The following is a 19,564-nucleotide window of genomic DNA, read 5'->3' on the forward strand; positions in this document are numbered from 1 at the left end:
GTTGGGCGGGGGTGGGGTGGGGGGGGTCTATAGAGGTGCAGAGCTGGGAGGGGACTCGCGTATTCGTGAGGAAACCCCTTTTTTTCCAAGCCGGGATAGTTAAGCTCTCCTCCCGGAACTGCCCTTGGCTCCCCCGCTGCAGTTGCTAGGAGCGTTACCCCGGCCTCTTTCCCCGAAAAACCACAAAGCCCTCCCTCCGCTCAGACGCAGCAGGCAGGGCTGCAGCTGTCCCTCCAGGCTGTCCCACAGTCAGCCACAGCTGCCTGCGTTGGGCTCCGTCCACTGAGATCAGCGTCAAAATGCTCCTCCTTACTGTTAAACGGTTATCTTTACAAAAAAATGACCACACTGGGAGAGAACCCTCCATGCGTCAACCACCGCTGCATTCATACTGCGAATCCCACTGCCGATTTGTGAGAGTGCTAACTCTGCGGTACTGCTGAGAAACATGCGGTGTGGCCAGCTGCTTCTTTACACACCACATACTACAGCTAAGCTTGTGTAGAGTGGAATCGGAGGAGGACCTTTCATGTGCGGATTTTGACACAATCGACAGGCGCCCGATCTACTGGCAGGGGTCACCAGATAGCGACAAATAAATTAGCACAGTGTGTTTAATGTAGGTAAATGTATGGTAAGGAGAAAGAAAACGCACCTAAAACCAGAGGCTGTTTTAGAAATGATCCATTTATTTGAGTTGTTATTGCAGTGCCATTGTTGTATTAGGAAGACAGAGAGTAGCAATCCCTTGTACATGATTTTCTCAAACTTAATTTTTTTCTACAGATTGCCCAGAGCCCAGAGAAGGACTACAATTCCACTGGTAACCGTGAACCATGAGAGAGGACTACAAATCTGTCAGTCACCATGGATACATCTGATGCCCTGGCAAAGTCTCCGCCCCCTTCCAAGGTCTGTCACCTCCTGATGATACGAGTTATTTAAACATGGTCACATAACTTGGGCGGGGTAGCACCACACCAAATAAAATGGCTTTAACACCAATAAATACAAGTATAAAAAAAAACAACAAACAATGATAATAATTATCATTATAATAATTAACATGATCTTGATTGACAGCAAAAAGGCACTAAACATAAAATCGCCTCGGCACTCTGTGGTCTTACAAAACGATGCCAAAAGGGATAATCATGGCCATAGCAATGACAGTAAAGTACAGTAACCAAAAAAAAAAAAAAAGAATACTTAAATAACATAATACTATTATCATCATCATCGTCAGCGTCGTCATCCTCATAACAATATCCAGTCAAGTTTTAACTATAATTAAACTTCCTCCTAGCTAATGAGTATGTACCAGGTACTTCCAGTTTGGCAGAAAATGGGCTTGCATCTGATTAGATCTGTCTGGTGAGGCCTCGGGGTCCTTGGTGTTGCTTTGGCAGAGCAGGACTGAGCCACAGCTCTTTGCCAAACCCAGAGCTGCTCAGTCACAGCTGGGTCATTCTACAGCTGTTCAATGCGAGCCCACTGATAGCAATTGTGGAGGCCCAGCTGTAAATTGAGGCTTACAGCAAAATCAAGAATACCAGTACATTTTCTGCCATAAAAATAACGCAAATACAAAGTTTCTATATTTTGTAGAATCAAAAACAGAAGCATGATAAACAAAAATACTAACATAGTATAATTTAATCACTGTAAATCCAGTTAAACAATACGATAAGCACTACCATACACAATGGGCCTGTTTTTTTTCGTTTTTCAATATTTTTATGAAACATTTTTATTTATTATCATTTTTTTTTTGCATTTAAATGCCCAGGACACCGTGATACATGGCCTTTTGCAAAAACATATGATGTGATTTTGATGGGTTCCACCAGACTGCCCTTTTGCATTCCACATTGCTAGTTCTTCTATTGAAAAGAAAAGGGTGTGACTACTTATGCCACTGATTTTCAATGCATTCTTGTTGTTTACATGCAAGGAATGCCATTCCAGAAAGACATTACGGGCTACACCCCAAACAGCCGTACACACAGTCATATACGCTGATCTGTTTACGCCAAACTCAATGTAACCGCTTCAAGCTCCAGTCCTGGAGGGCTGCCTCGTCTGCTGATTTTTCAATGTGTTCTAGCACTTCCTGCGCGTGCATAATTTAACTAACTGATTGGCAAAATGATCCACGCACCTTGTTCTCATGGTCTAAATTGGCTTCAGATCAAAGTTAGGCACTAAAAACCTGTATGTTATAGTTAAACCTACAGACACTGCAGCCCTCCAAGACTGCAGTTAAACCTGCAGACACTGCGGTCCTCCAGGACTGGACTTAAACCTGTAGCCCCTGGAGTGTGAGATCCCTGTCGTAGAGCGTCTCAGCAGGAGAATTAACTGCAGCGGTGTGCTGTATATGAACTGTGTTCCATCTGTTCCTTGTTGCATTTGGCCCTAGTCGCTCAGTCCAAGTGCCCCCCCCCCACCCCCCCACCCACCAACCTAATCTCCCCCTGCCACAGGGGAGAACCAAAAATAAAAGTATCTTCCAGAACAGGCATTTCCTCTCACCTCCTTATTAGCTACACTATGCTACAAAAGCCACACAAGAAATGGACACTAATAAATCACTACATTTCAGGCTCTTTGGTGTGTTTTTTAAAATATAATCATGTGGCTGCGTTCGTCCTTCTTTTACATATAGCCAATACCTCGTACACTCCCGAGTTCCTCATCGCACAGGCTTAATCTCTTTTACAGCTGTTCTGATTCTCCACTTTAAAGCTCCACCCCCCTCTTTGGTGTCCAAAAAAGAAAACTTACTGTAACTCTTTTCTACTTACTATTCACATTTGCCATCTCTCTACCTCCCTTCTCCATTTCTGTTTCTCTCTCCCGAAACTCAGCTGAGTTACCATTAAACATTTCCTGGAGGGAAACTGGGGAAAATGTTGCTCCAACATATAACCCCTTTCCCTCCAAACGGAACGCGCTCTCTCTCGCTGTACTTGTCTAACCTACATCTCTTAATCTTGGCTCATCTTACGCCTCTACACTCCTCTACTCTCTTACTTTCCAAAAGAAAACCATTTATTCTGTGCTATTTTATCTTACAAACAGATGCAACTCAGATTTTTTTACACTAGCATTAATGTCTGAGAAAGCGACAATTGATCTAGTCTAAAGAACACACCATTTTCCCTGAAAAAAAAGAAAAAAAAAAGAAAAAAATGCAAACATGCCTCCCACCATTGTTTCTATAACTTTCCAGGTAATCTACTGAGCTGACACAGATCCAGCTCTCCTCGGGTCTAAACAGTAACTGTGACAACGGCAACAGTCCTCGTCTGATAGCACGCCAAGGGGGATTATGGGAAAGTCCTGTCCTCCCCTTTGAATTTAAGCCCTCTGGGTTTTAAAAACAGACTACGGCTCACACAAGACTCATTTTCGACAAGCGAAAAGCATTTTAACACCTGGATCTCGAACCCCCATCCTTTTATCTCCCTTGCCAGGCGCTCTCCACACCGAACATGTCTGAACATCCACTAATGTCAGACTTCAGCTCTCAACCTTTGGACATCTTCTACCAAAGGTGAGAGGGGCACACCTGTATTCAAATCAGGACCTTCCACAACACACCTGTGAGTGGGTCCATGCAGGGGAGCACAGAGACCCCCTTCTGAGGCCCGAGATCTATATCCTGTCTGATTTCACACAGACTTGACTGTCACATTTCCCACAACCCTTTGCATTGGTGTTTTTTTTTTTTGAGTGGGACTTCCCAGTTTTTTAGGTTCTGGGTCTTACCTCATCCATTGCTAAAAATTCTGACAGCGCCCATATATGGGAAACCATTAGCCTGGCCTCACTTCCTCTCTACATTCAGGAAATGACATACATACATTTCATATGGATTCGAAAGGCACTTGCTACAGGAGGGCATATATAATTTCTAACACTAGACATAATTTCTAACACAATACATGTTTTCATTATGATGCATATATATGGCCTCGTGTATCACATATGAATCACTTTTATCATATCAGACATGAACTGTGTATCCATAGCTATCTCATATATGTCGGTTCCACTGGGAGAATTGGAGACACTGGGCTTAGATCTCTTACAGTATAAAGCCAGGCCACACCAGTTTTAGTTTTGCATTACCATACTGACTAAATAAAATCATCAATCATCAACACTGGCAGTTTATTTGGAAATTGACCCTGGTTCATTGTTTTCGGGAAGAATCGGTAAAAATAGAAGTGTGCTCTATCTGGGTGTTTCGAGTAAACTCCGACTGGGAATCACCCTGTGTGTGTGTGTACTGCAGTGTGTGTGTGTGTGTGTGTGTGTATACTGTACTGTTTGAAGACTCGGATTTGTCTTCTGAGTGTGTAAACATCTGAACACAGAAAATGTCTGTGGGCGGAGAAAGGGTTGAACTCCAAAGTGTCCACGTTGTTTAAGGGCCCTGAACTGAGGGTCCACAGACGGGCCAGAGAGAGGGGGCTGTGTGTGTGTGTGTGTGTGTGTGACTGTGTATATGGATATGGGGTTTCCCCCGCTTACAGGCAAGTATAACCTACAACATGGTGCCTCAGAGAGACACACACACACAAACACACACACACAACTCCCCCCCCCGGTGTGACTCTGCCCTAACCCTCTCCCAGCCCCTAGTTGAGGTTGTTGCTGATGTCCAGGGCTTGCTGGTACACCTCAGTCATGTCGTCCAGGTCTCCCAGCAGGGAGAAGCTACCGTTGTCCCCCGGGGACCCCCTGCGACCCACCCGGCCCATCCTCCCCCCGGGCAGGGGCGGGACAGCTTGGAGACCCCCGAATTTGGCCATCTGGAGGAGGTCCTCGGCCGAGACGCAGGCCCTGATGTTGGGGCGGGGGGCCGCGGGGGGCCAGTCCGTCCCGCGGAACGCGCCCCCGGGCAGGCCCACCCCCTCGTCGTCGCCCACGACGATGCTGGAGGGCCTGCTCTGGCTTCGGGACAGGCCGTCCCTGTGGCCAGTTTCCGCGGCGACCGGCTGCACGCAGCCGTGGTGGGCGGAGTACTTCCCGTTGCGCTTCAGGATTCCCTTGCGGCCGGCCGCCCTCTTGGAGGGAGAGCTGGCGCGGGAGAGGAACGGAGTGGTGGCGCCCCCTAGCAGGTCGGAGGAATCGCTGCGCTCTGGGGAGGAGTAGTAGCCAGACTCTCGCTGTTGGCTGTTCTTCAGGATACCCTTCTTGGGGAGGGCCGGGGGCATTTTGGGAGGCGAGCCCCCGCCTACCATGTGCTCCTCTTCCTCCCGCTCGGGGCTGGACCCGGAATCGCCATCTTGGGGGCGTAGGGAGAGGCCCAACTCCACGTCACCGCAAGAGCCGAGCTCTCCGCCGGGCCTGCTCTTCAGAATCCCCTTCAGCCGTTTCAGCCCCGCCTTCTGCTCCTCCTCCTCCTCCTCCTCCCCCCCCAGGTCGTACCCAGCCGAGCCCCCGCGGTGGTTCTCCTTCTTGGACTTTTTGGGGCGCTGGCGGGAGAAGGGCGGGGGCTCGGGGCGCGCGGCTCGGGCTGGGCGGGGCTCGGCGCGGCTCTGCCAGTCGATGAAGCGGGCCAGCATCGGCGAGCCGCCGGACCCCGGCGCGTCCCGCTGGGAGTCGCAGTCGCACACGCTGCTCTTCCAGCCCCAGTTCACCCACCAGTGGTTGGCGATGTCCTCCACCGTGGCCCGCCGGTCCGGGTTCACCATCAGCATCCAGCGGATCAGGCCTCGCGCGTCTGCGGACGGACACCAGGGGGCAGTCATGAGTCCAATATACATACAAACACTGAGGCTGAACCAGTGTGGATCTACTGAACAGACACACAGGCCAAGCCTAGGATACAGTCCATAGTAGTAGTAGCTCAACTTTGACTAAAAAATAAAGTGCTGTTTTTTTCCATAAGCAGAGTTTAATTGGAGTTCATTTTGGTAATTGGCGATCTCACCAAGCTATAATCATAAAGAAGGACACAAAAACTTGGCAGAAGGAAACAACCATGTGCCATTTATCTGTCAGCTAAAGCAAATTCAATTTGCTTTAATAATCTCAGCTTAATAACGAGGCCACTTCTCGCTCCAACACTCCAGGGAGATCCGTGGAACAGAGGAACAGAAACAGAGGAACGAGAGCGTGCTGAAGGAGGGCTTCGGGAGAACGAGTCTGGACGGAGACGCACCTGAAGATTGGGTAGGTTCGCGGTATTCGCCGTTGGTGATTTGGCGGATGAGGTTTTTGTGGTCTCCTCCATCGAATGGCATGGTTCCATAGACCAGTGTGTAGAGCAGAACTCCCAGAGCCCAGCTGTCAACCTGCGAAAACAACAACAGAGTCTCTGCTTAGTGTCTTTGGGTTCATACATTTAGAGAACTATTATTATTATGACGATGATGATAATTGTTATTGTTATTGGCAGTGGTTGAGTTGAGTTCCCCTCCTTTCACTGTAATGCACGTTGAGATCATGAACAGCACTACATAAATGTGATCTACAGTATTTGTTATTGACTTTACTGGATCTATATTTGCACTCTCCTACAAAGGGCATTGACCGTTGTTCAGGTGACTGAAGAATCCAATGTCCCGTGAGAGGTATGAGCAGGTCTGAGTGCTCTTGCTGTCTCTTGAGTTTCAAACCTGAGTCACGTGATGTTTTTCTGGTCCTGTGCGAGCACCTCGACGGTCGCAGTTCGTCACGTCGCATTAACGCACAGCGCACGACGGTAACGACTCCGCTCACGGGGACGGCCTCGCTGGGAGCCGCGGATCGGCGCAATTTACCGCCGCGGTCGGGAACGGCGATGACCCCTTTAGCGCCGTCGCCAGGGGGAGCGTGCTCGTTGGACCCGTTCCCCTCACCTTTTCCGCCCGCGGGCGGCGTTGCGTAAGGGGGCTTTCTCTGAGGAAACGCGGAGGGGACGTTACATAAGCCGAGCGGTCAGCGGGGTTAATGAGACTCCCTGAGAAAGGCACCGCGCGCATCCTGCCCGCGGTGACTCACGCCGCGGGTCGTCGACGGTTACTGATTGCCCTGCGTCTGGGTGCGACAGGCCAGTCAGGGGCCAGGAATTTCTTTTGAAAACCTCATGGGACCCAGGGTGCTCGGGAAGGTGGGTGGGTGGGTGGGTTAGGGTGGCTGGGGGGGGGTGCCGGGTGGAATTCAGGAAATGAGATAAGGGTGCTGAAAGGGTACAAACTTCCTCCAGGAAAGATTGGCCACAGAGGAGTTTGCTTCTTGATTCGTCAGCTTACTGGAAGGCTTATCAGGAGACGGGCGGATGTAGGCGCTATTGTTGCGTTTTCGTTTTGAGTGTTAGCGGTAATTTTCTGCCCTCCCCCCCCCTCCCCTCAGTAGGGTTTTGGTATTTTGATTGTAATCGCAGCCAGGCAGGGGTTGAAACCCATCATTGTAGATTGTAGGAAATTAATTGTGGTGGACCGTGTCAAGTCGGGTCTAAAAATAAGAAAGTTAATTTTTTTTCCTTAAAGGTACAGTTCCTCGAAAACATCTCTAAATTAAAAACTAAGCGCAAAAAATTATATAAATACATTTTTTGAACTATACGAGCCATTTTTAGATGTCTGCACAGGATGAGGCTGTTTCCGGAGTAAAATATAGCGGCTCTGGCCTGGGGGAACGGCATGGCGGATTACTTGAAGGGAATACGCGACTTTGGGTAATCCCACCACAGCACAGGCAAATCTCTGAAATACTTCCTGTTACCTCATCTCTAACTCACTCAATGCCGCAGAGTAGAACCGCAAATAACAAAGAGACAGCTGGAAAAAGCCCTGCTCACTGCTAACTGCAAAACACAGTGCAAGACAAAACATACATTTTACAATTTCTGAATTAGATTTTAAACTTGTTGACTTTTAAAGTTTTATCATCTGGCTCCTAAAAACCAGGAAGCGTCTTGGTCTATATTTTTATATTTTATATTATTTTAAATGGTCTATTTTTGACTTTTCAAATATATACAAATCTATACATAAACATATTTTACTATTTTTTTATCAACGCTATTTACTTTTTATGTATTTCCCAGTCATATTTATTGTTTTTATTTACAGTAAAGCACCTTGACTACAGCACTGCATCAATAAACACTCATCGTTAAGCTACAGAAGAACTGGTTAACCTTTTGAGTAATCCCATATAAACATAATTACATAGATAGAATTCCTGAAACACTTCCATGTTGTTCATCTCTGACTCATTAAGTTTATTTAAGACAAATCTCTGGAACAAAGGGACTATTGAGAAGCAGGCAGCTCCCTCTCTAATACAGGAGAATAATATGAGACACACTTGGTGTTCTTATGTTGTGTTGGTATTTCCTGTGGTGTTGTACAGTGCTAGTGTTCACAGTGTCAGTTAAAAAAAGTTCAGTGTTAGTGTTAACTGTCCTGTTTTATGCAGCCTTAATGTTTGTTGTGGTGCTATTATGTAGCATTAGTGTTGTTATACAGTGTTAGTGTTAACTAGTGTTTTATTCCGTGTTAATGTATGCTGTGATGCATGTAGTATTAGTGTTTCTATGTAGTGTTAGTGTCAACTGTAGTGTAATGCAGTGTTAGTGTTAACTGTGGTGTTATTACACAATGTGAGTGTTGTTATGCAGTGTTAGTGTCAACTGTAGTGTAATGCAGTGTTAGTGTTACTACACAATGTGAGTGTTGTAATGTACAGTAGTGTTAGTGTTGACTGTAGTGTTATTACACAATGTCGTAATGCAGTGTTAGTGTTGACTGTAGTGTTATTACTCGACGTGAGTGTCGTAATGCAGTGTCAGTGTTGACTGTAGTGTTACTACGCAGTGTCAGTGTCATCATGCCATGTTGTGTTCGTTGCGCTCTACCTCTGGTCCGCGGTACGGCCTTCCGTTCACGATCTCTGGCGAGGCGTACAGTGGGCTGCCGCAGTACGTCTGCAGCAGCTTGTCTTTGTGGTAGAGGTTGGAGAGCCCAAAGTCCGCAATCTGCGCAAGCGAGAAGACGACAGAATGAGAAACACTTATTTCAGGAATGTCAGTTTTTTTCCCCCCGTCTGCAAATGTGGAATGCCCAGTGGGACTGATGAGCTTATCTCATCACCGCAATATCTGCAAACGGTTCGGTAGCGTGCGCGAATGAAAGAAGTGCTGCCGTCCACCGCTGCTTTTTACCGCGCAGTTTGCCAGCTGAGCCGCGCAGTTTTAATTTAATGCGCCAACGCAGTGGGCCAATGCAGAAGTCAAACCGACCAGAGGCGGTCACCGGTGCCTGATGGGATTAGAAAAGCCCTACCATCTCTGTCCCTCCCTCTATAACAGAGCAGCCAATCGCACACGAGAGCAGCCAGTCGCACACGAGAGCAGCGAATCACAGGCCATCTAGCGGAGCTGGCGACCGCAGCCACTGCACTGACACTGTCAGCGTTCAACACCGGATGCACACCGCAGGCTGCATCCACGCATTATAACATATATGCGGGGATGCGCCACAGCCTGCTTTACTGATCTATCCTTACCCAGAATCCCCTAGAAAGCAGAACCGTCGGAAAAGAGAAACGCCCCCTCACCTTAATGTTGCAGTTTTCATCCAGTAGCACGTTTTCCAGTTTCAAATCCCTGTGCACCACCCCATTCTAGAGAGAGAGAAAACAACAGTCACACCATAAGCATTCTTCAGCTCATCAACACAGAAGAGCAGGGATACTCAGACCAGGCCCCGGAGGCCAGTAACACTGCTGGTTCTCACTCCTTCCCTCCAATCAGGGACCGATCTGCACCTGGGGCACCGGGTCAGTGGGATCTCTGGCCAATCGGTGACATCGGGCAGGAATGAAAACCGGGAGCGCTACTGGATTATTTGCGTAATCCTGCAGTAGGGATGCACCCCTCGCGTTGCGTGACCGTTGAGAAGGTGGCACGGTTTCTAAAACGAAAATAGGCACAGATGTGACCTCATGCACTGAGTCACCGTTTTTTTTATTCTTCTTCCTCGAAGGCACACAAGCCAGGACCTGAATTAAATGTCGGCTGATGCATTTCCTGCCGCCTGACTATAGCCTATTGTACAGCAATGCATTGTGGGTTTTGTGAGCGCCACAGTGAGTGCGCAGAAAGGAGCACTGAATGAAAATGAAAAGAACTTCTCGTGGAGGAATAAAAAAAACCCCAGAAAAACAGGGCGTGCGTTTATTTTCTCCTGCACCACTATACTGCACCATAAACACTTGCTTGATTACTGTGAAAAACAAAAACACGGCAGGCGGTAAGACTGCTAACAAGTTGATGAATGTCTGGCAGCCTCCCCCCTTCTTCCTCTTAAACCGTGTTTATGATGCCATCAACCATGGTTCATCTGAACATGTGTGTGTGTGTGTGTGTGTCACATGAAAGTCGTGTGGTCTTTAATAATTTAACAGAACGAAACGTATTTTCCCAGCAGAGCTGGATTGAGAGATGAATCAAAAAAGGCCAGCGGTTGGGTTAGCTGCTTTTGAGTCGGTCGTTAACATGCAGGGGATCATAAACGGGGCAGTGTGGGATCTGGAAGGGAGCGGCCGCGCCGAGAACCCGGCGGAACCGCTCGCGGTGTGTGTGTAACGCGCTCTCCACAGCGGACGCACATGTTTGTGCAGGAGAAACCACTGTGGCGGATGAATATTCTCACACTCCTACGGCCTGTTTTACTGTTAGAGCTCTACCTCTCTCTTCCCCTCTCTCTCTCTCCCCTTCGCTTTCCCCTGTCCCTGCATTCTCTGTTCCGCCCATCTCCGCACGCCCACCGTGACTCATCCCTGCATGCTGATTGGCAGCTGTCACGACAACCAGGTTTTTCCCAGCTGCAGGAGATGACATCACCCCCTTTCCAGATGTGCTGACAGTGGGAAAGCCCTCCACCCCGCCCCCTCCAGACTTGTTATAGTAGGGCAGATGGGGTCATAGGGGTAGCAAGTTTTGGGGGGGGTGGGTGGGAGGTTGGAGGTGGGGATGGCTTGGAGCAATCTTGGGCTTACAGTCTAAACTACTATCTATTTAACTTTCTCATGGCAAAGTCAACATAGCAGATCCTTACGCAATGAAAATAATAATGTATTACTATGTGGGCAATATTTAGATTAAGAAGCAGGGTGGGTGGCGGGATCTGGTTATTGTAGACTATCTTTGTTCAGGTGCAGCTTAGTGGTTAGGAAACTGGGTTTGTAACTCAGGGGTGGCAGGTTTGACTCCCAGGTGGGGCATTGCCACTGTAGACATGAGCCAGGCGCTTAACCTGAATTACTTCAGCAAACGCCTGGAGAAAATAAACATACACGCACCAAAAAAAAAAAAAAAAAAAAAAAAAAGTTTTGGCAAAAGGAGACTCACACTTTACTCCCGTGCTCCAAAACCAAAGCGGTATTTATTTTAACCGTCCGCCGGTCGCAACGCTAACCGCCACACGGGTTAAGTAAACACCGCTTTGCTCTCGGAGCGCGCAGGTTTTCATTCTGTAATTAACCGCAGGCGAACGCCCGGCTGTGTAAACTGATTGTTTGTGATGCACGTGAGCCGGGGTAGCGGGGTAGCGCGGTAGCGCGGTAGCGGGGTAGCCGCGGCAGCGCGGTAGCGGACGCTCGCTCGCCTTGTGGCAGTGGTGCACGGCGGAGACGATCTGTCGGAAGAAGTGGCGGGTCTCCCGCTCGCTCAGCCGACGCCTCTCGCTGATGTAGTCGTACAGCTCGCCCTTGCTGGCGTACTCCATCACAATCACGATCTTGTCCTTGTTCTCGAACACTGGAGGGGGGAAGGGGGGGGGGGGGGCAGAGAGGGAGGTGGTGGAAGGGGGGGAGGTAGTTAGGATCAGCCCAAAGGCAGTGACTCAGAGTGGGACACAGTAATATTTAGTTGTTTTCATTTAGATAATTTTTTACATTTTAAAAAGTTTCTATAAGGCGCCAGAATACAACACGCATTTTTCTTGTTTCTTCTTACACAAGCACACACACACACACACCCACACAAGGTTCCAACCACTGCCCCTTTCTTAGCCTTTGAGGTTTAATTTTAGAAATGGGGAATCACTATGAAATCTCCAGTAAGTGTCCCCACCCAGACTTTTGGATCACACACATCTTAGGAGGATTAACTGCAGCGCTGCTCTATGACATCACTTCCTCCTCACCCCCACTGGCAAGAACACTTTAGCCTGGATCAAATTGTCATTTCTCCTTAACTTTAGAAGTCTCAAATAAATGAAGTCAGATGTTACTATTTGGTGATTTTTGGCAAACTAGCGAAAGTGTGTTTGTGTTTGTGAAGAAAGAAAGCAGTTGGTGAGCAAAGGAAGAATGTTGATTGAATCCAGGCCTTTTTACATCACACAGATTCTAAGGTGTTAGAGTGGGAGTCATGGGAGTAGTGGGAACCTAGGCGGAGAGCAAAAGAGAGAGACAGAGAAGGGGGGGGGGGTACAGATTTAGAATGGTACCAAGGCCACATGAAACCCAAAGGGGAGGAAGAGAGTTGAGAGAGAGAACAGGAGGTCTGCTTCCCTATCAGAGAACGTGGCAGCTCCCCCAGACATTCCACACCCCCACACTCTGCCCCTCCCACAGGAGCAGAGATCAGCGGCCAGAACTGCCCTTCTGCTGCTTGCACACAGCATGCTGCATACTGTACGCTGCACACTACCCACTGTTCACTGCACACTGCAGATGAACACTGCACTGCACACTATACACTGTGCACTACACACTGCCACCAGCACACTGCACACTACACTGCTGCCTGCACACTGTATACTGCAGCCCGTAAACTGCACACTGCACACTGTGCCCTGCACACTTTGGCCAGCACCCTGGGTCCACTCTGCTGTGTTTGTCCTTAAAAATCAATATTTGCCCCTACAGTAACTATGAGTCCACATTAAGTACAGAATTTGTTTGTTTGTTTTCTCCTTTGCAAACAAAGTTCGATGACTTGATTTGGTCTACTGTGGCTGCGATCCCTCCACATTAAAGGAACGAGGTCCTCTCTTCATTACTTCACATACGAGTCAGATGCTTAGGGGAACTCTTGTGCGAATGAATCTGAGCCAGTGTTTCCATGTAGAGATTAAACTACCTGATGTGTCTTTATAGGATAGCTGCAGTTAGACTGGTAAACTGGAGGAGGGTCTCAGCCACACTTGCTATAATGTGGGATCTACCATCACAGCCGTGACTTGATCTGGCGCTGCCCCCAGTCAGCCGCCTCCCTGACTGCTCTCTCCTCTGTATCCAGTGAGAGCAGAGTCTGTTGCCATGGCAGCGGGAAAGCCCCAGCCTCTGGAGGAACGGCAGGTTACTGTAGGTGATGCTGGCGTGACAGACGGCCAAACCTGCTCTCACGGGGGGCGACTCCGCCCCCAGGAATGTCTCCAGAGGAGGGATTGGAAAACTTAAATCCTGGAGAGCCTGAGAGCGTCTGATGCGTTTCCAACGTGTCAGAGCTGAAGACTCTCATTTAAGTGACTGATTGGCCCAGGGATCCACACACCTTGTTTCCAAGGCCAAAACTGGTTGCTACATGAAAGGAAACCAGACACTGCAGCCCCCTCACATCCTGATATCCCCGGTTTAAACCCAAAAAGAAAGGCCAGACTACCCCCCCTCCAATACAGACAGGGAGGCGGGATTGCATGTCTGCTTCTCATTAACAAAGAGCTGGGCCCAGGTGACCAGTACCCGAAAAACACGCAGCCGTGACTGAGGTCACTTCCTGAAACAAGTCCCCTTGAGTTTCCTCTGTTATCAAAACACAAGCGACACAGGCAGGAGGTGAGTGAGCTACCTGTGTTTAGTCAGAAACGCAGACTACAGTCTGTTTATTGTGATACGCCACTATGGCGTTACCTACAGTATGCAGGTAGCACCCAAAACAAACTGACACGGACCAATCAGCAACCTGCACCGTGGAGAAGCTAAGGGTTTCGACCAATCAGGTAAAGCCTAAGCCGAAGGTGTACTGGGCAGTCAGTGCCGTGTAGTTGCCGGGGGGCTGGCCGCGGTCTGTCAGTGATGCGTGTCAGTCCTGCATTCCGAGCTCAGTGTGAATTCTCCCCAGCCGTGGGGGAGCTGAGTCTGTCACTCAGTCGGCGCAGGGTTCGAGTGACCCTTTTTACCTTCAGCTTTGTTGTTTCCACTTTAATTTTTACTGTTAGTACTAATACCTTTTTAAGTGGTCATCGCCCTTTACTGCCAAGAAAATACACTGGGGAAAAAATACAAACTCTCCTGCAGAAATAAATCTATCTGTGAACTACAGTCAAAATGGTGGCATGGCATAGCTTTGCTTTGCAGGTGGCACAGAGCTTAAAATCCATACAAAAACAAGAGACCAGCGCTGCAAATTACACAGGCGAAACTTAAATCAAATGCATACTTCATGTACATGTTTCTGAAGTACTGCTCATCCGCTGGTTGGGATTTACGAGCCAGTGATTTATAAGACACAGGCCCGCACATCTGAAGCCAGCTTGCAACATGCTGCTCGCCTGCAGGAATGCGAAAGAGAAATGGGGGGATGGGAGGGTAGGGTAGGGGGGGGGGGGGGAGTCCGTACGCCGCTCCGTACATCTGTTACGGATTTGCTACGCTAGAAGTTTAATGGTCGACACGGATGCGAGGGGTTGCCAGATACACGCATGTGCGTCTGCGAGGGATGTGTTTCCAAGGCGTTCTGGGAGGAGTCCAAGACCAGGACAATAAATGCATAAACCATGAGGCTCCCAAAGTGCTCCGCATTGTAAGGGGGGATTCAGACAGAGACCAGCACCCACTGGAAACAGCCACATCCCCCAAAATGTTATTTATGGGGCGAAGAGGTGAGGTCAGGGCTCCCCAAAATTTCTCTCTCTCTGGTAGACGCACAGAGGTCACAACCCTACGGTACGCCGTGACAATTTGATGGCTCTAAGAACTGTCGACGTCGCGCCCTTGTAGTCTGGATGGCGGTTAATGAGTATTGGGCGTTGCGGGTTGGACTTTGAATGCAAACACAGTCTGTTCACCTGACCGGCCTCCTGTGCTCTAGGGTTTGACAGCTCAACGGCGTTGATAGCCCTTCCTTAACGTTGCTAAGACGCCGGCGGCTTTATCCACTAACGCGAGAGGAATGCGCGCACTTCGTCAAATCAGAGTGGATATGTAACTAGCGCGCTCAAGCAGCACAGCTGTGCTGAAAGGATTCGTGTCAGCTCGGTGTCCCGCGATCTGAGTTAGCCAGTGTGCTACAAGGTCGGTGGCTCATTTGCCTTGAATCAGGCCCCAATCTAGATAAGGTTCAAGATTCAATCTGGAGAGCTTTCACAGAAGGAATTTAAATAAACAGCTTGGGAAGTATGGCTGGACAATAGCAACCGTTCTTAACCGAGTGCGATTGGCTTTTTTAAGTCTGCATCGTCATCGTTTGATATTGTAGCATGTCACGTGCGCATGGGCTGATGAAACAAAGACTACACTTTAATGATTTTTTACTTCTTTGTGTAATCTCATTGATTTATTAGCAAAACCACATGCCAACATTTTGCAGAAGTATTGACCTGGCCAGACTCTTAGTACCGTGAGTTATTAGCCAGATGTGAAGATACGAAGTGTGAGTACTGGTTTAGACCGTCTCTCCCAGGACCTTACAGTAGGGGTAATAGATAGCGTGGTGTGTGGTACAGGCTAACGCAGGATGCCGTGCGAAGCCCCTCTCTCTGAGTTTGCTGTGTGATACCCATCTGCAGCTCTGTGAAATTCGGCAGATCAGCAGATGTGGCCTTCTACGGCCCCCGGTCGCCCTCCCCCTAAACCGAGACACGCTCCACACACACTCCAAAGATACGAGATGGAGAACGAGGCCTGGATCCAATCAAGGGTTTGTCCTTAGTTCTGACTCTCAGCTAAATGCAGCAAATCAGTTTAAGTCTATTGTTCGGAATGGAAAAATGTTGCATTTCTGAACTGGGGGAAAAAAGGAGTAACTTCTAAATAAAACTTGAGGTCAAAATTTAAAGACAACCACTGATTGAATCCAGGCGATAGTTTATAAAGATAAACGTTCTGTGAAGGACAGCAGGCAGGGGTGTAACTGGAGATTTGGGTGTGGTTTAGCAGGGCAGGGCAGGGCAGGCAGGGTGTGGCAGGGTGAGGTGGAGTCGGTGTAGCAGAGGAGGTTGGGGTGGTTAGAGAGATCATGGGTCTGCATCCCTGGTCCTGGAGAGCCGCAAGCTCTGCTGGTTTTCATTGTTACTCTGCGTGTAATTAATTAATTAGAGCTGTTGATTACACAGTTAACTCACTTCAGCTGGTTAATTGGGTCTGAACTGGGTGCTGATATTACATGTGAAAGCAAAAACCAGCAGAGCTTGCAGCTCTCCAGGACCAGGGCAGCAGACCCCTAAGATATAGGTGGACGGGGTGGGAGGGGGATGTGCAGAGTGGGGTGGGGTGGATTAGGGTGGAGCAGACTGACCTTCGTAGATGGAGATGATGTGGGGGTGTCTGAGAGAAGACATGATCTCGATCTCTCGGCGGATGTGCACCATGTCCTGTTCGTCCTTTATCTTCTCTTTACGAATGGATTTAATGGCCACCTGAGAAGAACAAAATAAAAACAAAACACACTTAGAACCAGGATTTCATCAGCAATGTATCCTTAACACAGGGCGAGATTCAATCAACATGTCCTTAACTTAAGCGGGATTCTGTCAACATGTCCTTAACTTAGGTCTGGATTCAATCAACATTTGTCCTTAACTTAAATCAGGATTTTCACCCACAATTAAACACAAACCGCCGGTCTCTATTTTCCTTATAGTTTAGCAAGCACAGCCATTGCTAAAATCAACAAAAAGAAATGACTTTGCACTGGAAAAACACCAAGATAATGAACGTTCTGCGACATTAATTGTGAAGAACCCTTAGCAGTAAAGGAATGACTGGAAATCAGTGAATCACAGGTACCGCTAGGAGAAAGAAGGGTTGAAACGCTCAAAATGCAGTTTGAAGAGGGCGGGTTTTCAGTCTGAACCAGAAGACGCTCAACAGCTCTCTAACTCCGACGGCAGCTGGCGACCTGTTCCGCCAGCGTCTCGGGAGCGTAACGAATCCCCCGAAACGGCCGCCGCGCTTCAGTCGCTAACAGAGAGGCGGCGGCGGCGGGAGGAGAAAGGGCGTCTGGCACGGGCCTCCCAGGGGGGCAATTTGCAGAAGGGCCGGGGAAAGCAAATGAGGGCTTTGGTGTGGGGAGCGAAGCGGCACGTGCTGAGGTAATGCCAGCCTGCCGCGATGCACAGCCCTCATTACTCTCCGGTTTAGGGGAGCGGTTCTGGCGGTGCCACTCCTCTCGCGGGCTCCATTATCCTAGCGTAACGGGGTGGGGCAGGTGGCAGAATTCAAAGGGGGGGGACGGGGGGTGACGAGGGCGTCTCTGCCATTCTGGGGAGCAGCTGTGACACGTTGTCTTGGCTGGACCTTCCCCCCACCCCCCCCCCCCCAGGTTAGAACCGCAGCCAGAAAGGAACCTGGGCCCACAGATGGGAGGTTACTCCAAATTTCCACCCCTCCCGGTGCACTGTACTGCAGTGAGCTAAGGCAAGGGTTTCCCAAACTGGGGGGAAGGGGGCCTACTAGGGGTTTTGTGAGTCCTGGCAGAGTCCCATATAAATTGTATGCATTTCATGAAAGGACGCATTTTACACTTAAATCCTGCCTGGTTTTGTCGTCACTGGTAAAGCAGTGATCGTTGGGTCGTATGGATCCAATTTCAATGACACCATGATTTAGAAATGCCTTCCATGCACTTGTGTGCTAAATACATGAAGGTCTCTCGGCTTTTTTGTTTGTTTTTTTAAATGTGGGTGTCTTTAGCCACAGGGCTGCTATCTGGGGGAGGTTTTTGTGAATCTCTGAGTTGAGGCACTGTCAGCTGCTCAGAAGATGAAGTCATCGCTCACAGTGCTGTAACCCTAGTTGAGGTGACTCTCTCCCCAAAGCATCTGCCCTGATTTCAGGGCCACACGGACGACCCGAGGTCCGTTTTCACCGATCGCGCGAAGCGCTGAAACCAGGATCCGTTTGGCCTTCTTCTTCTTCTCTCGCTTCCTTATCTGGCCTCTCGTTCCGCTGGCTCGCCGAAACGCGCCCCTTAGTCAGCGTCTCTCTCTCCCCGCCCGAGGCGGGACGAGGTACGAGGCGATGACAAACAGCAGCCATTAGCGGAAATATGCTTTATTACAAAAGGACACCGCGTACCGCGCTCCCATTGGCTACGAGCGGAGAAGGGGGGGTATTAATAGAACTTCCACCTCCGCCGAGCGCGTACTCGGGTGTTCAGAAATCGTAAATAACCCCCCGACGACGGTGACGCATTTCCTAATGAAACGCAGAGAGCGGAGTACGTTATTACTGCCGGCTCCATGTGATGGCTGGTCTGTTTTTTTTTGGCCACTGGAGCTTTTTCATTGGTTGATTTAGCACGGCCGTCCAATCCCAGACCTGAGGGAGCGAGGGTGACTGTTTGGGGAGGGAGAGACAGGGTCTATAAATTCGCACAGGAAGCGGAGAGGATGGATTGGGCCTAGAGGACAGGAAACGGTCACAGGAGATCCATTTCCTGTCTACCTGCGTCACTGGCGGCCCAAGCCCGTTCCCCCTCACTAAACCTCCAGGGCTTTTAGGGACTGGAGGCAGGGTAGCACAGAGCAAACGTTCGGAACGAGAAAGGCAAAGTAAAAGTGTGAACGCTTCAGAATCGAGGTGCTTTTGATTGACCGCAGGGCTTAGGGTGAGTGGTTTTCTATAGGTGGAACAGGACAGTGTTCTATAGGTGGAACAGGACAGTTTGTATGCATACAGAGTCCAAACGCAGAAGGGGAGGAGGGGGTGAGGGGATTTGGACTTTTAAAACCCTTCTTCCATTGATTGTTACAGTTTTAATATTAAACCCGAAAATAAAACGCAAGTAAGTCAATCATTAGAAAATGCAGGGAAAAGGTGAACCCTTTTCCGTCTGCAAAAATAATAGTGTCAGCTGGTGTGTGGCTTCCTTACAGTGTGTATGTTTGGATAAGAGGAGCATGAGGGTGTGGAATGCAATGAGCTCTGGTTTCCATATTTATAAAAACCTCCGTATGGTGTACGTCGTGTCGCGTGTGATCACATGCTGCACCCACATTTACACACCCCCACGCTCACTTAATCAGAAACAGTCGCGTTAAACGTGTAGAGACAGATGCAGACACAGACACATGGACAAACAGACACATGGACAGATGGGCACAGACACACACGGATGCAGGCACGGATACATGGACAGAGCCTCAGCTCCACGATTGCAGACAAAACTTGTCTAATGACTAATAGATGAACCTGAGTGAAGGAGAGAGAGGGGGAGTGAAGGGGTGGGGCTGGGTTGGGGGGGGGGGGGGGGCAAGGGGGAAGATCAGAAAGATTTTGAACAAAAGAAGTCAAGAAAAAAAGGGATGAATTATTGAAGCTGCATGGGGGATAAGAATAGACAGAATAGACTCCGGTTACTCATCGGGCTTGCCACCAGATGAGACATATA

The 19,564-nt window shown here is 49.0% G+C and overlaps 2 protein-coding genes across 4 annotated transcripts in view; one reads left to right on the top strand and one right to left on the bottom strand.

The window, feature by feature from the left end:
• Positions 1-19,564, top strand: part of LOC118231489 (homeobox protein DBX2-like) — a 94,569-nt gene that overhangs the window by 49,218 nt on the left and 25,787 nt on the right. For 2 of the 3 annotated variants that reach the window (XM_035425305.1, XM_035425304.1), the window contains exons 3-4: positions 787-912; positions 6,090-6,189. In XM_035425305.1, the coding sequence (XP_035281196.1) occupies positions 881-912; positions 6,090-6,189 (132 nt within the window). In that variant the 5' untranslated portion in view covers positions 787-880. Of the gene's footprint in view, positions 1-786; positions 913-6,089; positions 6,190-19,564 lie in introns of those variants that run through there. The other variant, XM_035425308.1, reaches the window with a different exon arrangement.
• Positions 669-19,564, bottom strand: part of LOC118231486 (NUAK family SNF1-like kinase 1) — a 27,321-nt gene continuing 8,425 nt past the window's right edge. The window contains exons 2-7 of the mRNA XM_035425301.1: positions 16,469-16,589; positions 11,613-11,764; positions 9,562-9,627; positions 8,861-8,980; positions 6,179-6,311; positions 669-5,737 (exon numbers count right to left, since the gene is read on the bottom strand). Coding sequence (XP_035281192.1) covers positions 4,650-5,737; positions 6,179-6,311; positions 8,861-8,980; positions 9,562-9,627; positions 11,613-11,764; positions 16,469-16,589 — 1,680 coding nt within the window. The 3' untranslated portion in view covers positions 669-4,649. The remainder of the gene's footprint in view (positions 5,738-6,178; positions 6,312-8,860; positions 8,981-9,561; positions 9,628-11,612; positions 11,765-16,468; positions 16,590-19,564) is intronic.

Source organism: Anguilla anguilla, chromosome 7, assembly GCF_013347855.1.
Source record: "Anguilla anguilla isolate fAngAng1 chromosome 7, fAngAng1.pri, whole genome shotgun sequence".
Lineage (NCBI taxonomy): Eukaryota > Metazoa > Chordata > Actinopteri > Anguilliformes > Anguillidae > Anguilla > Anguilla anguilla.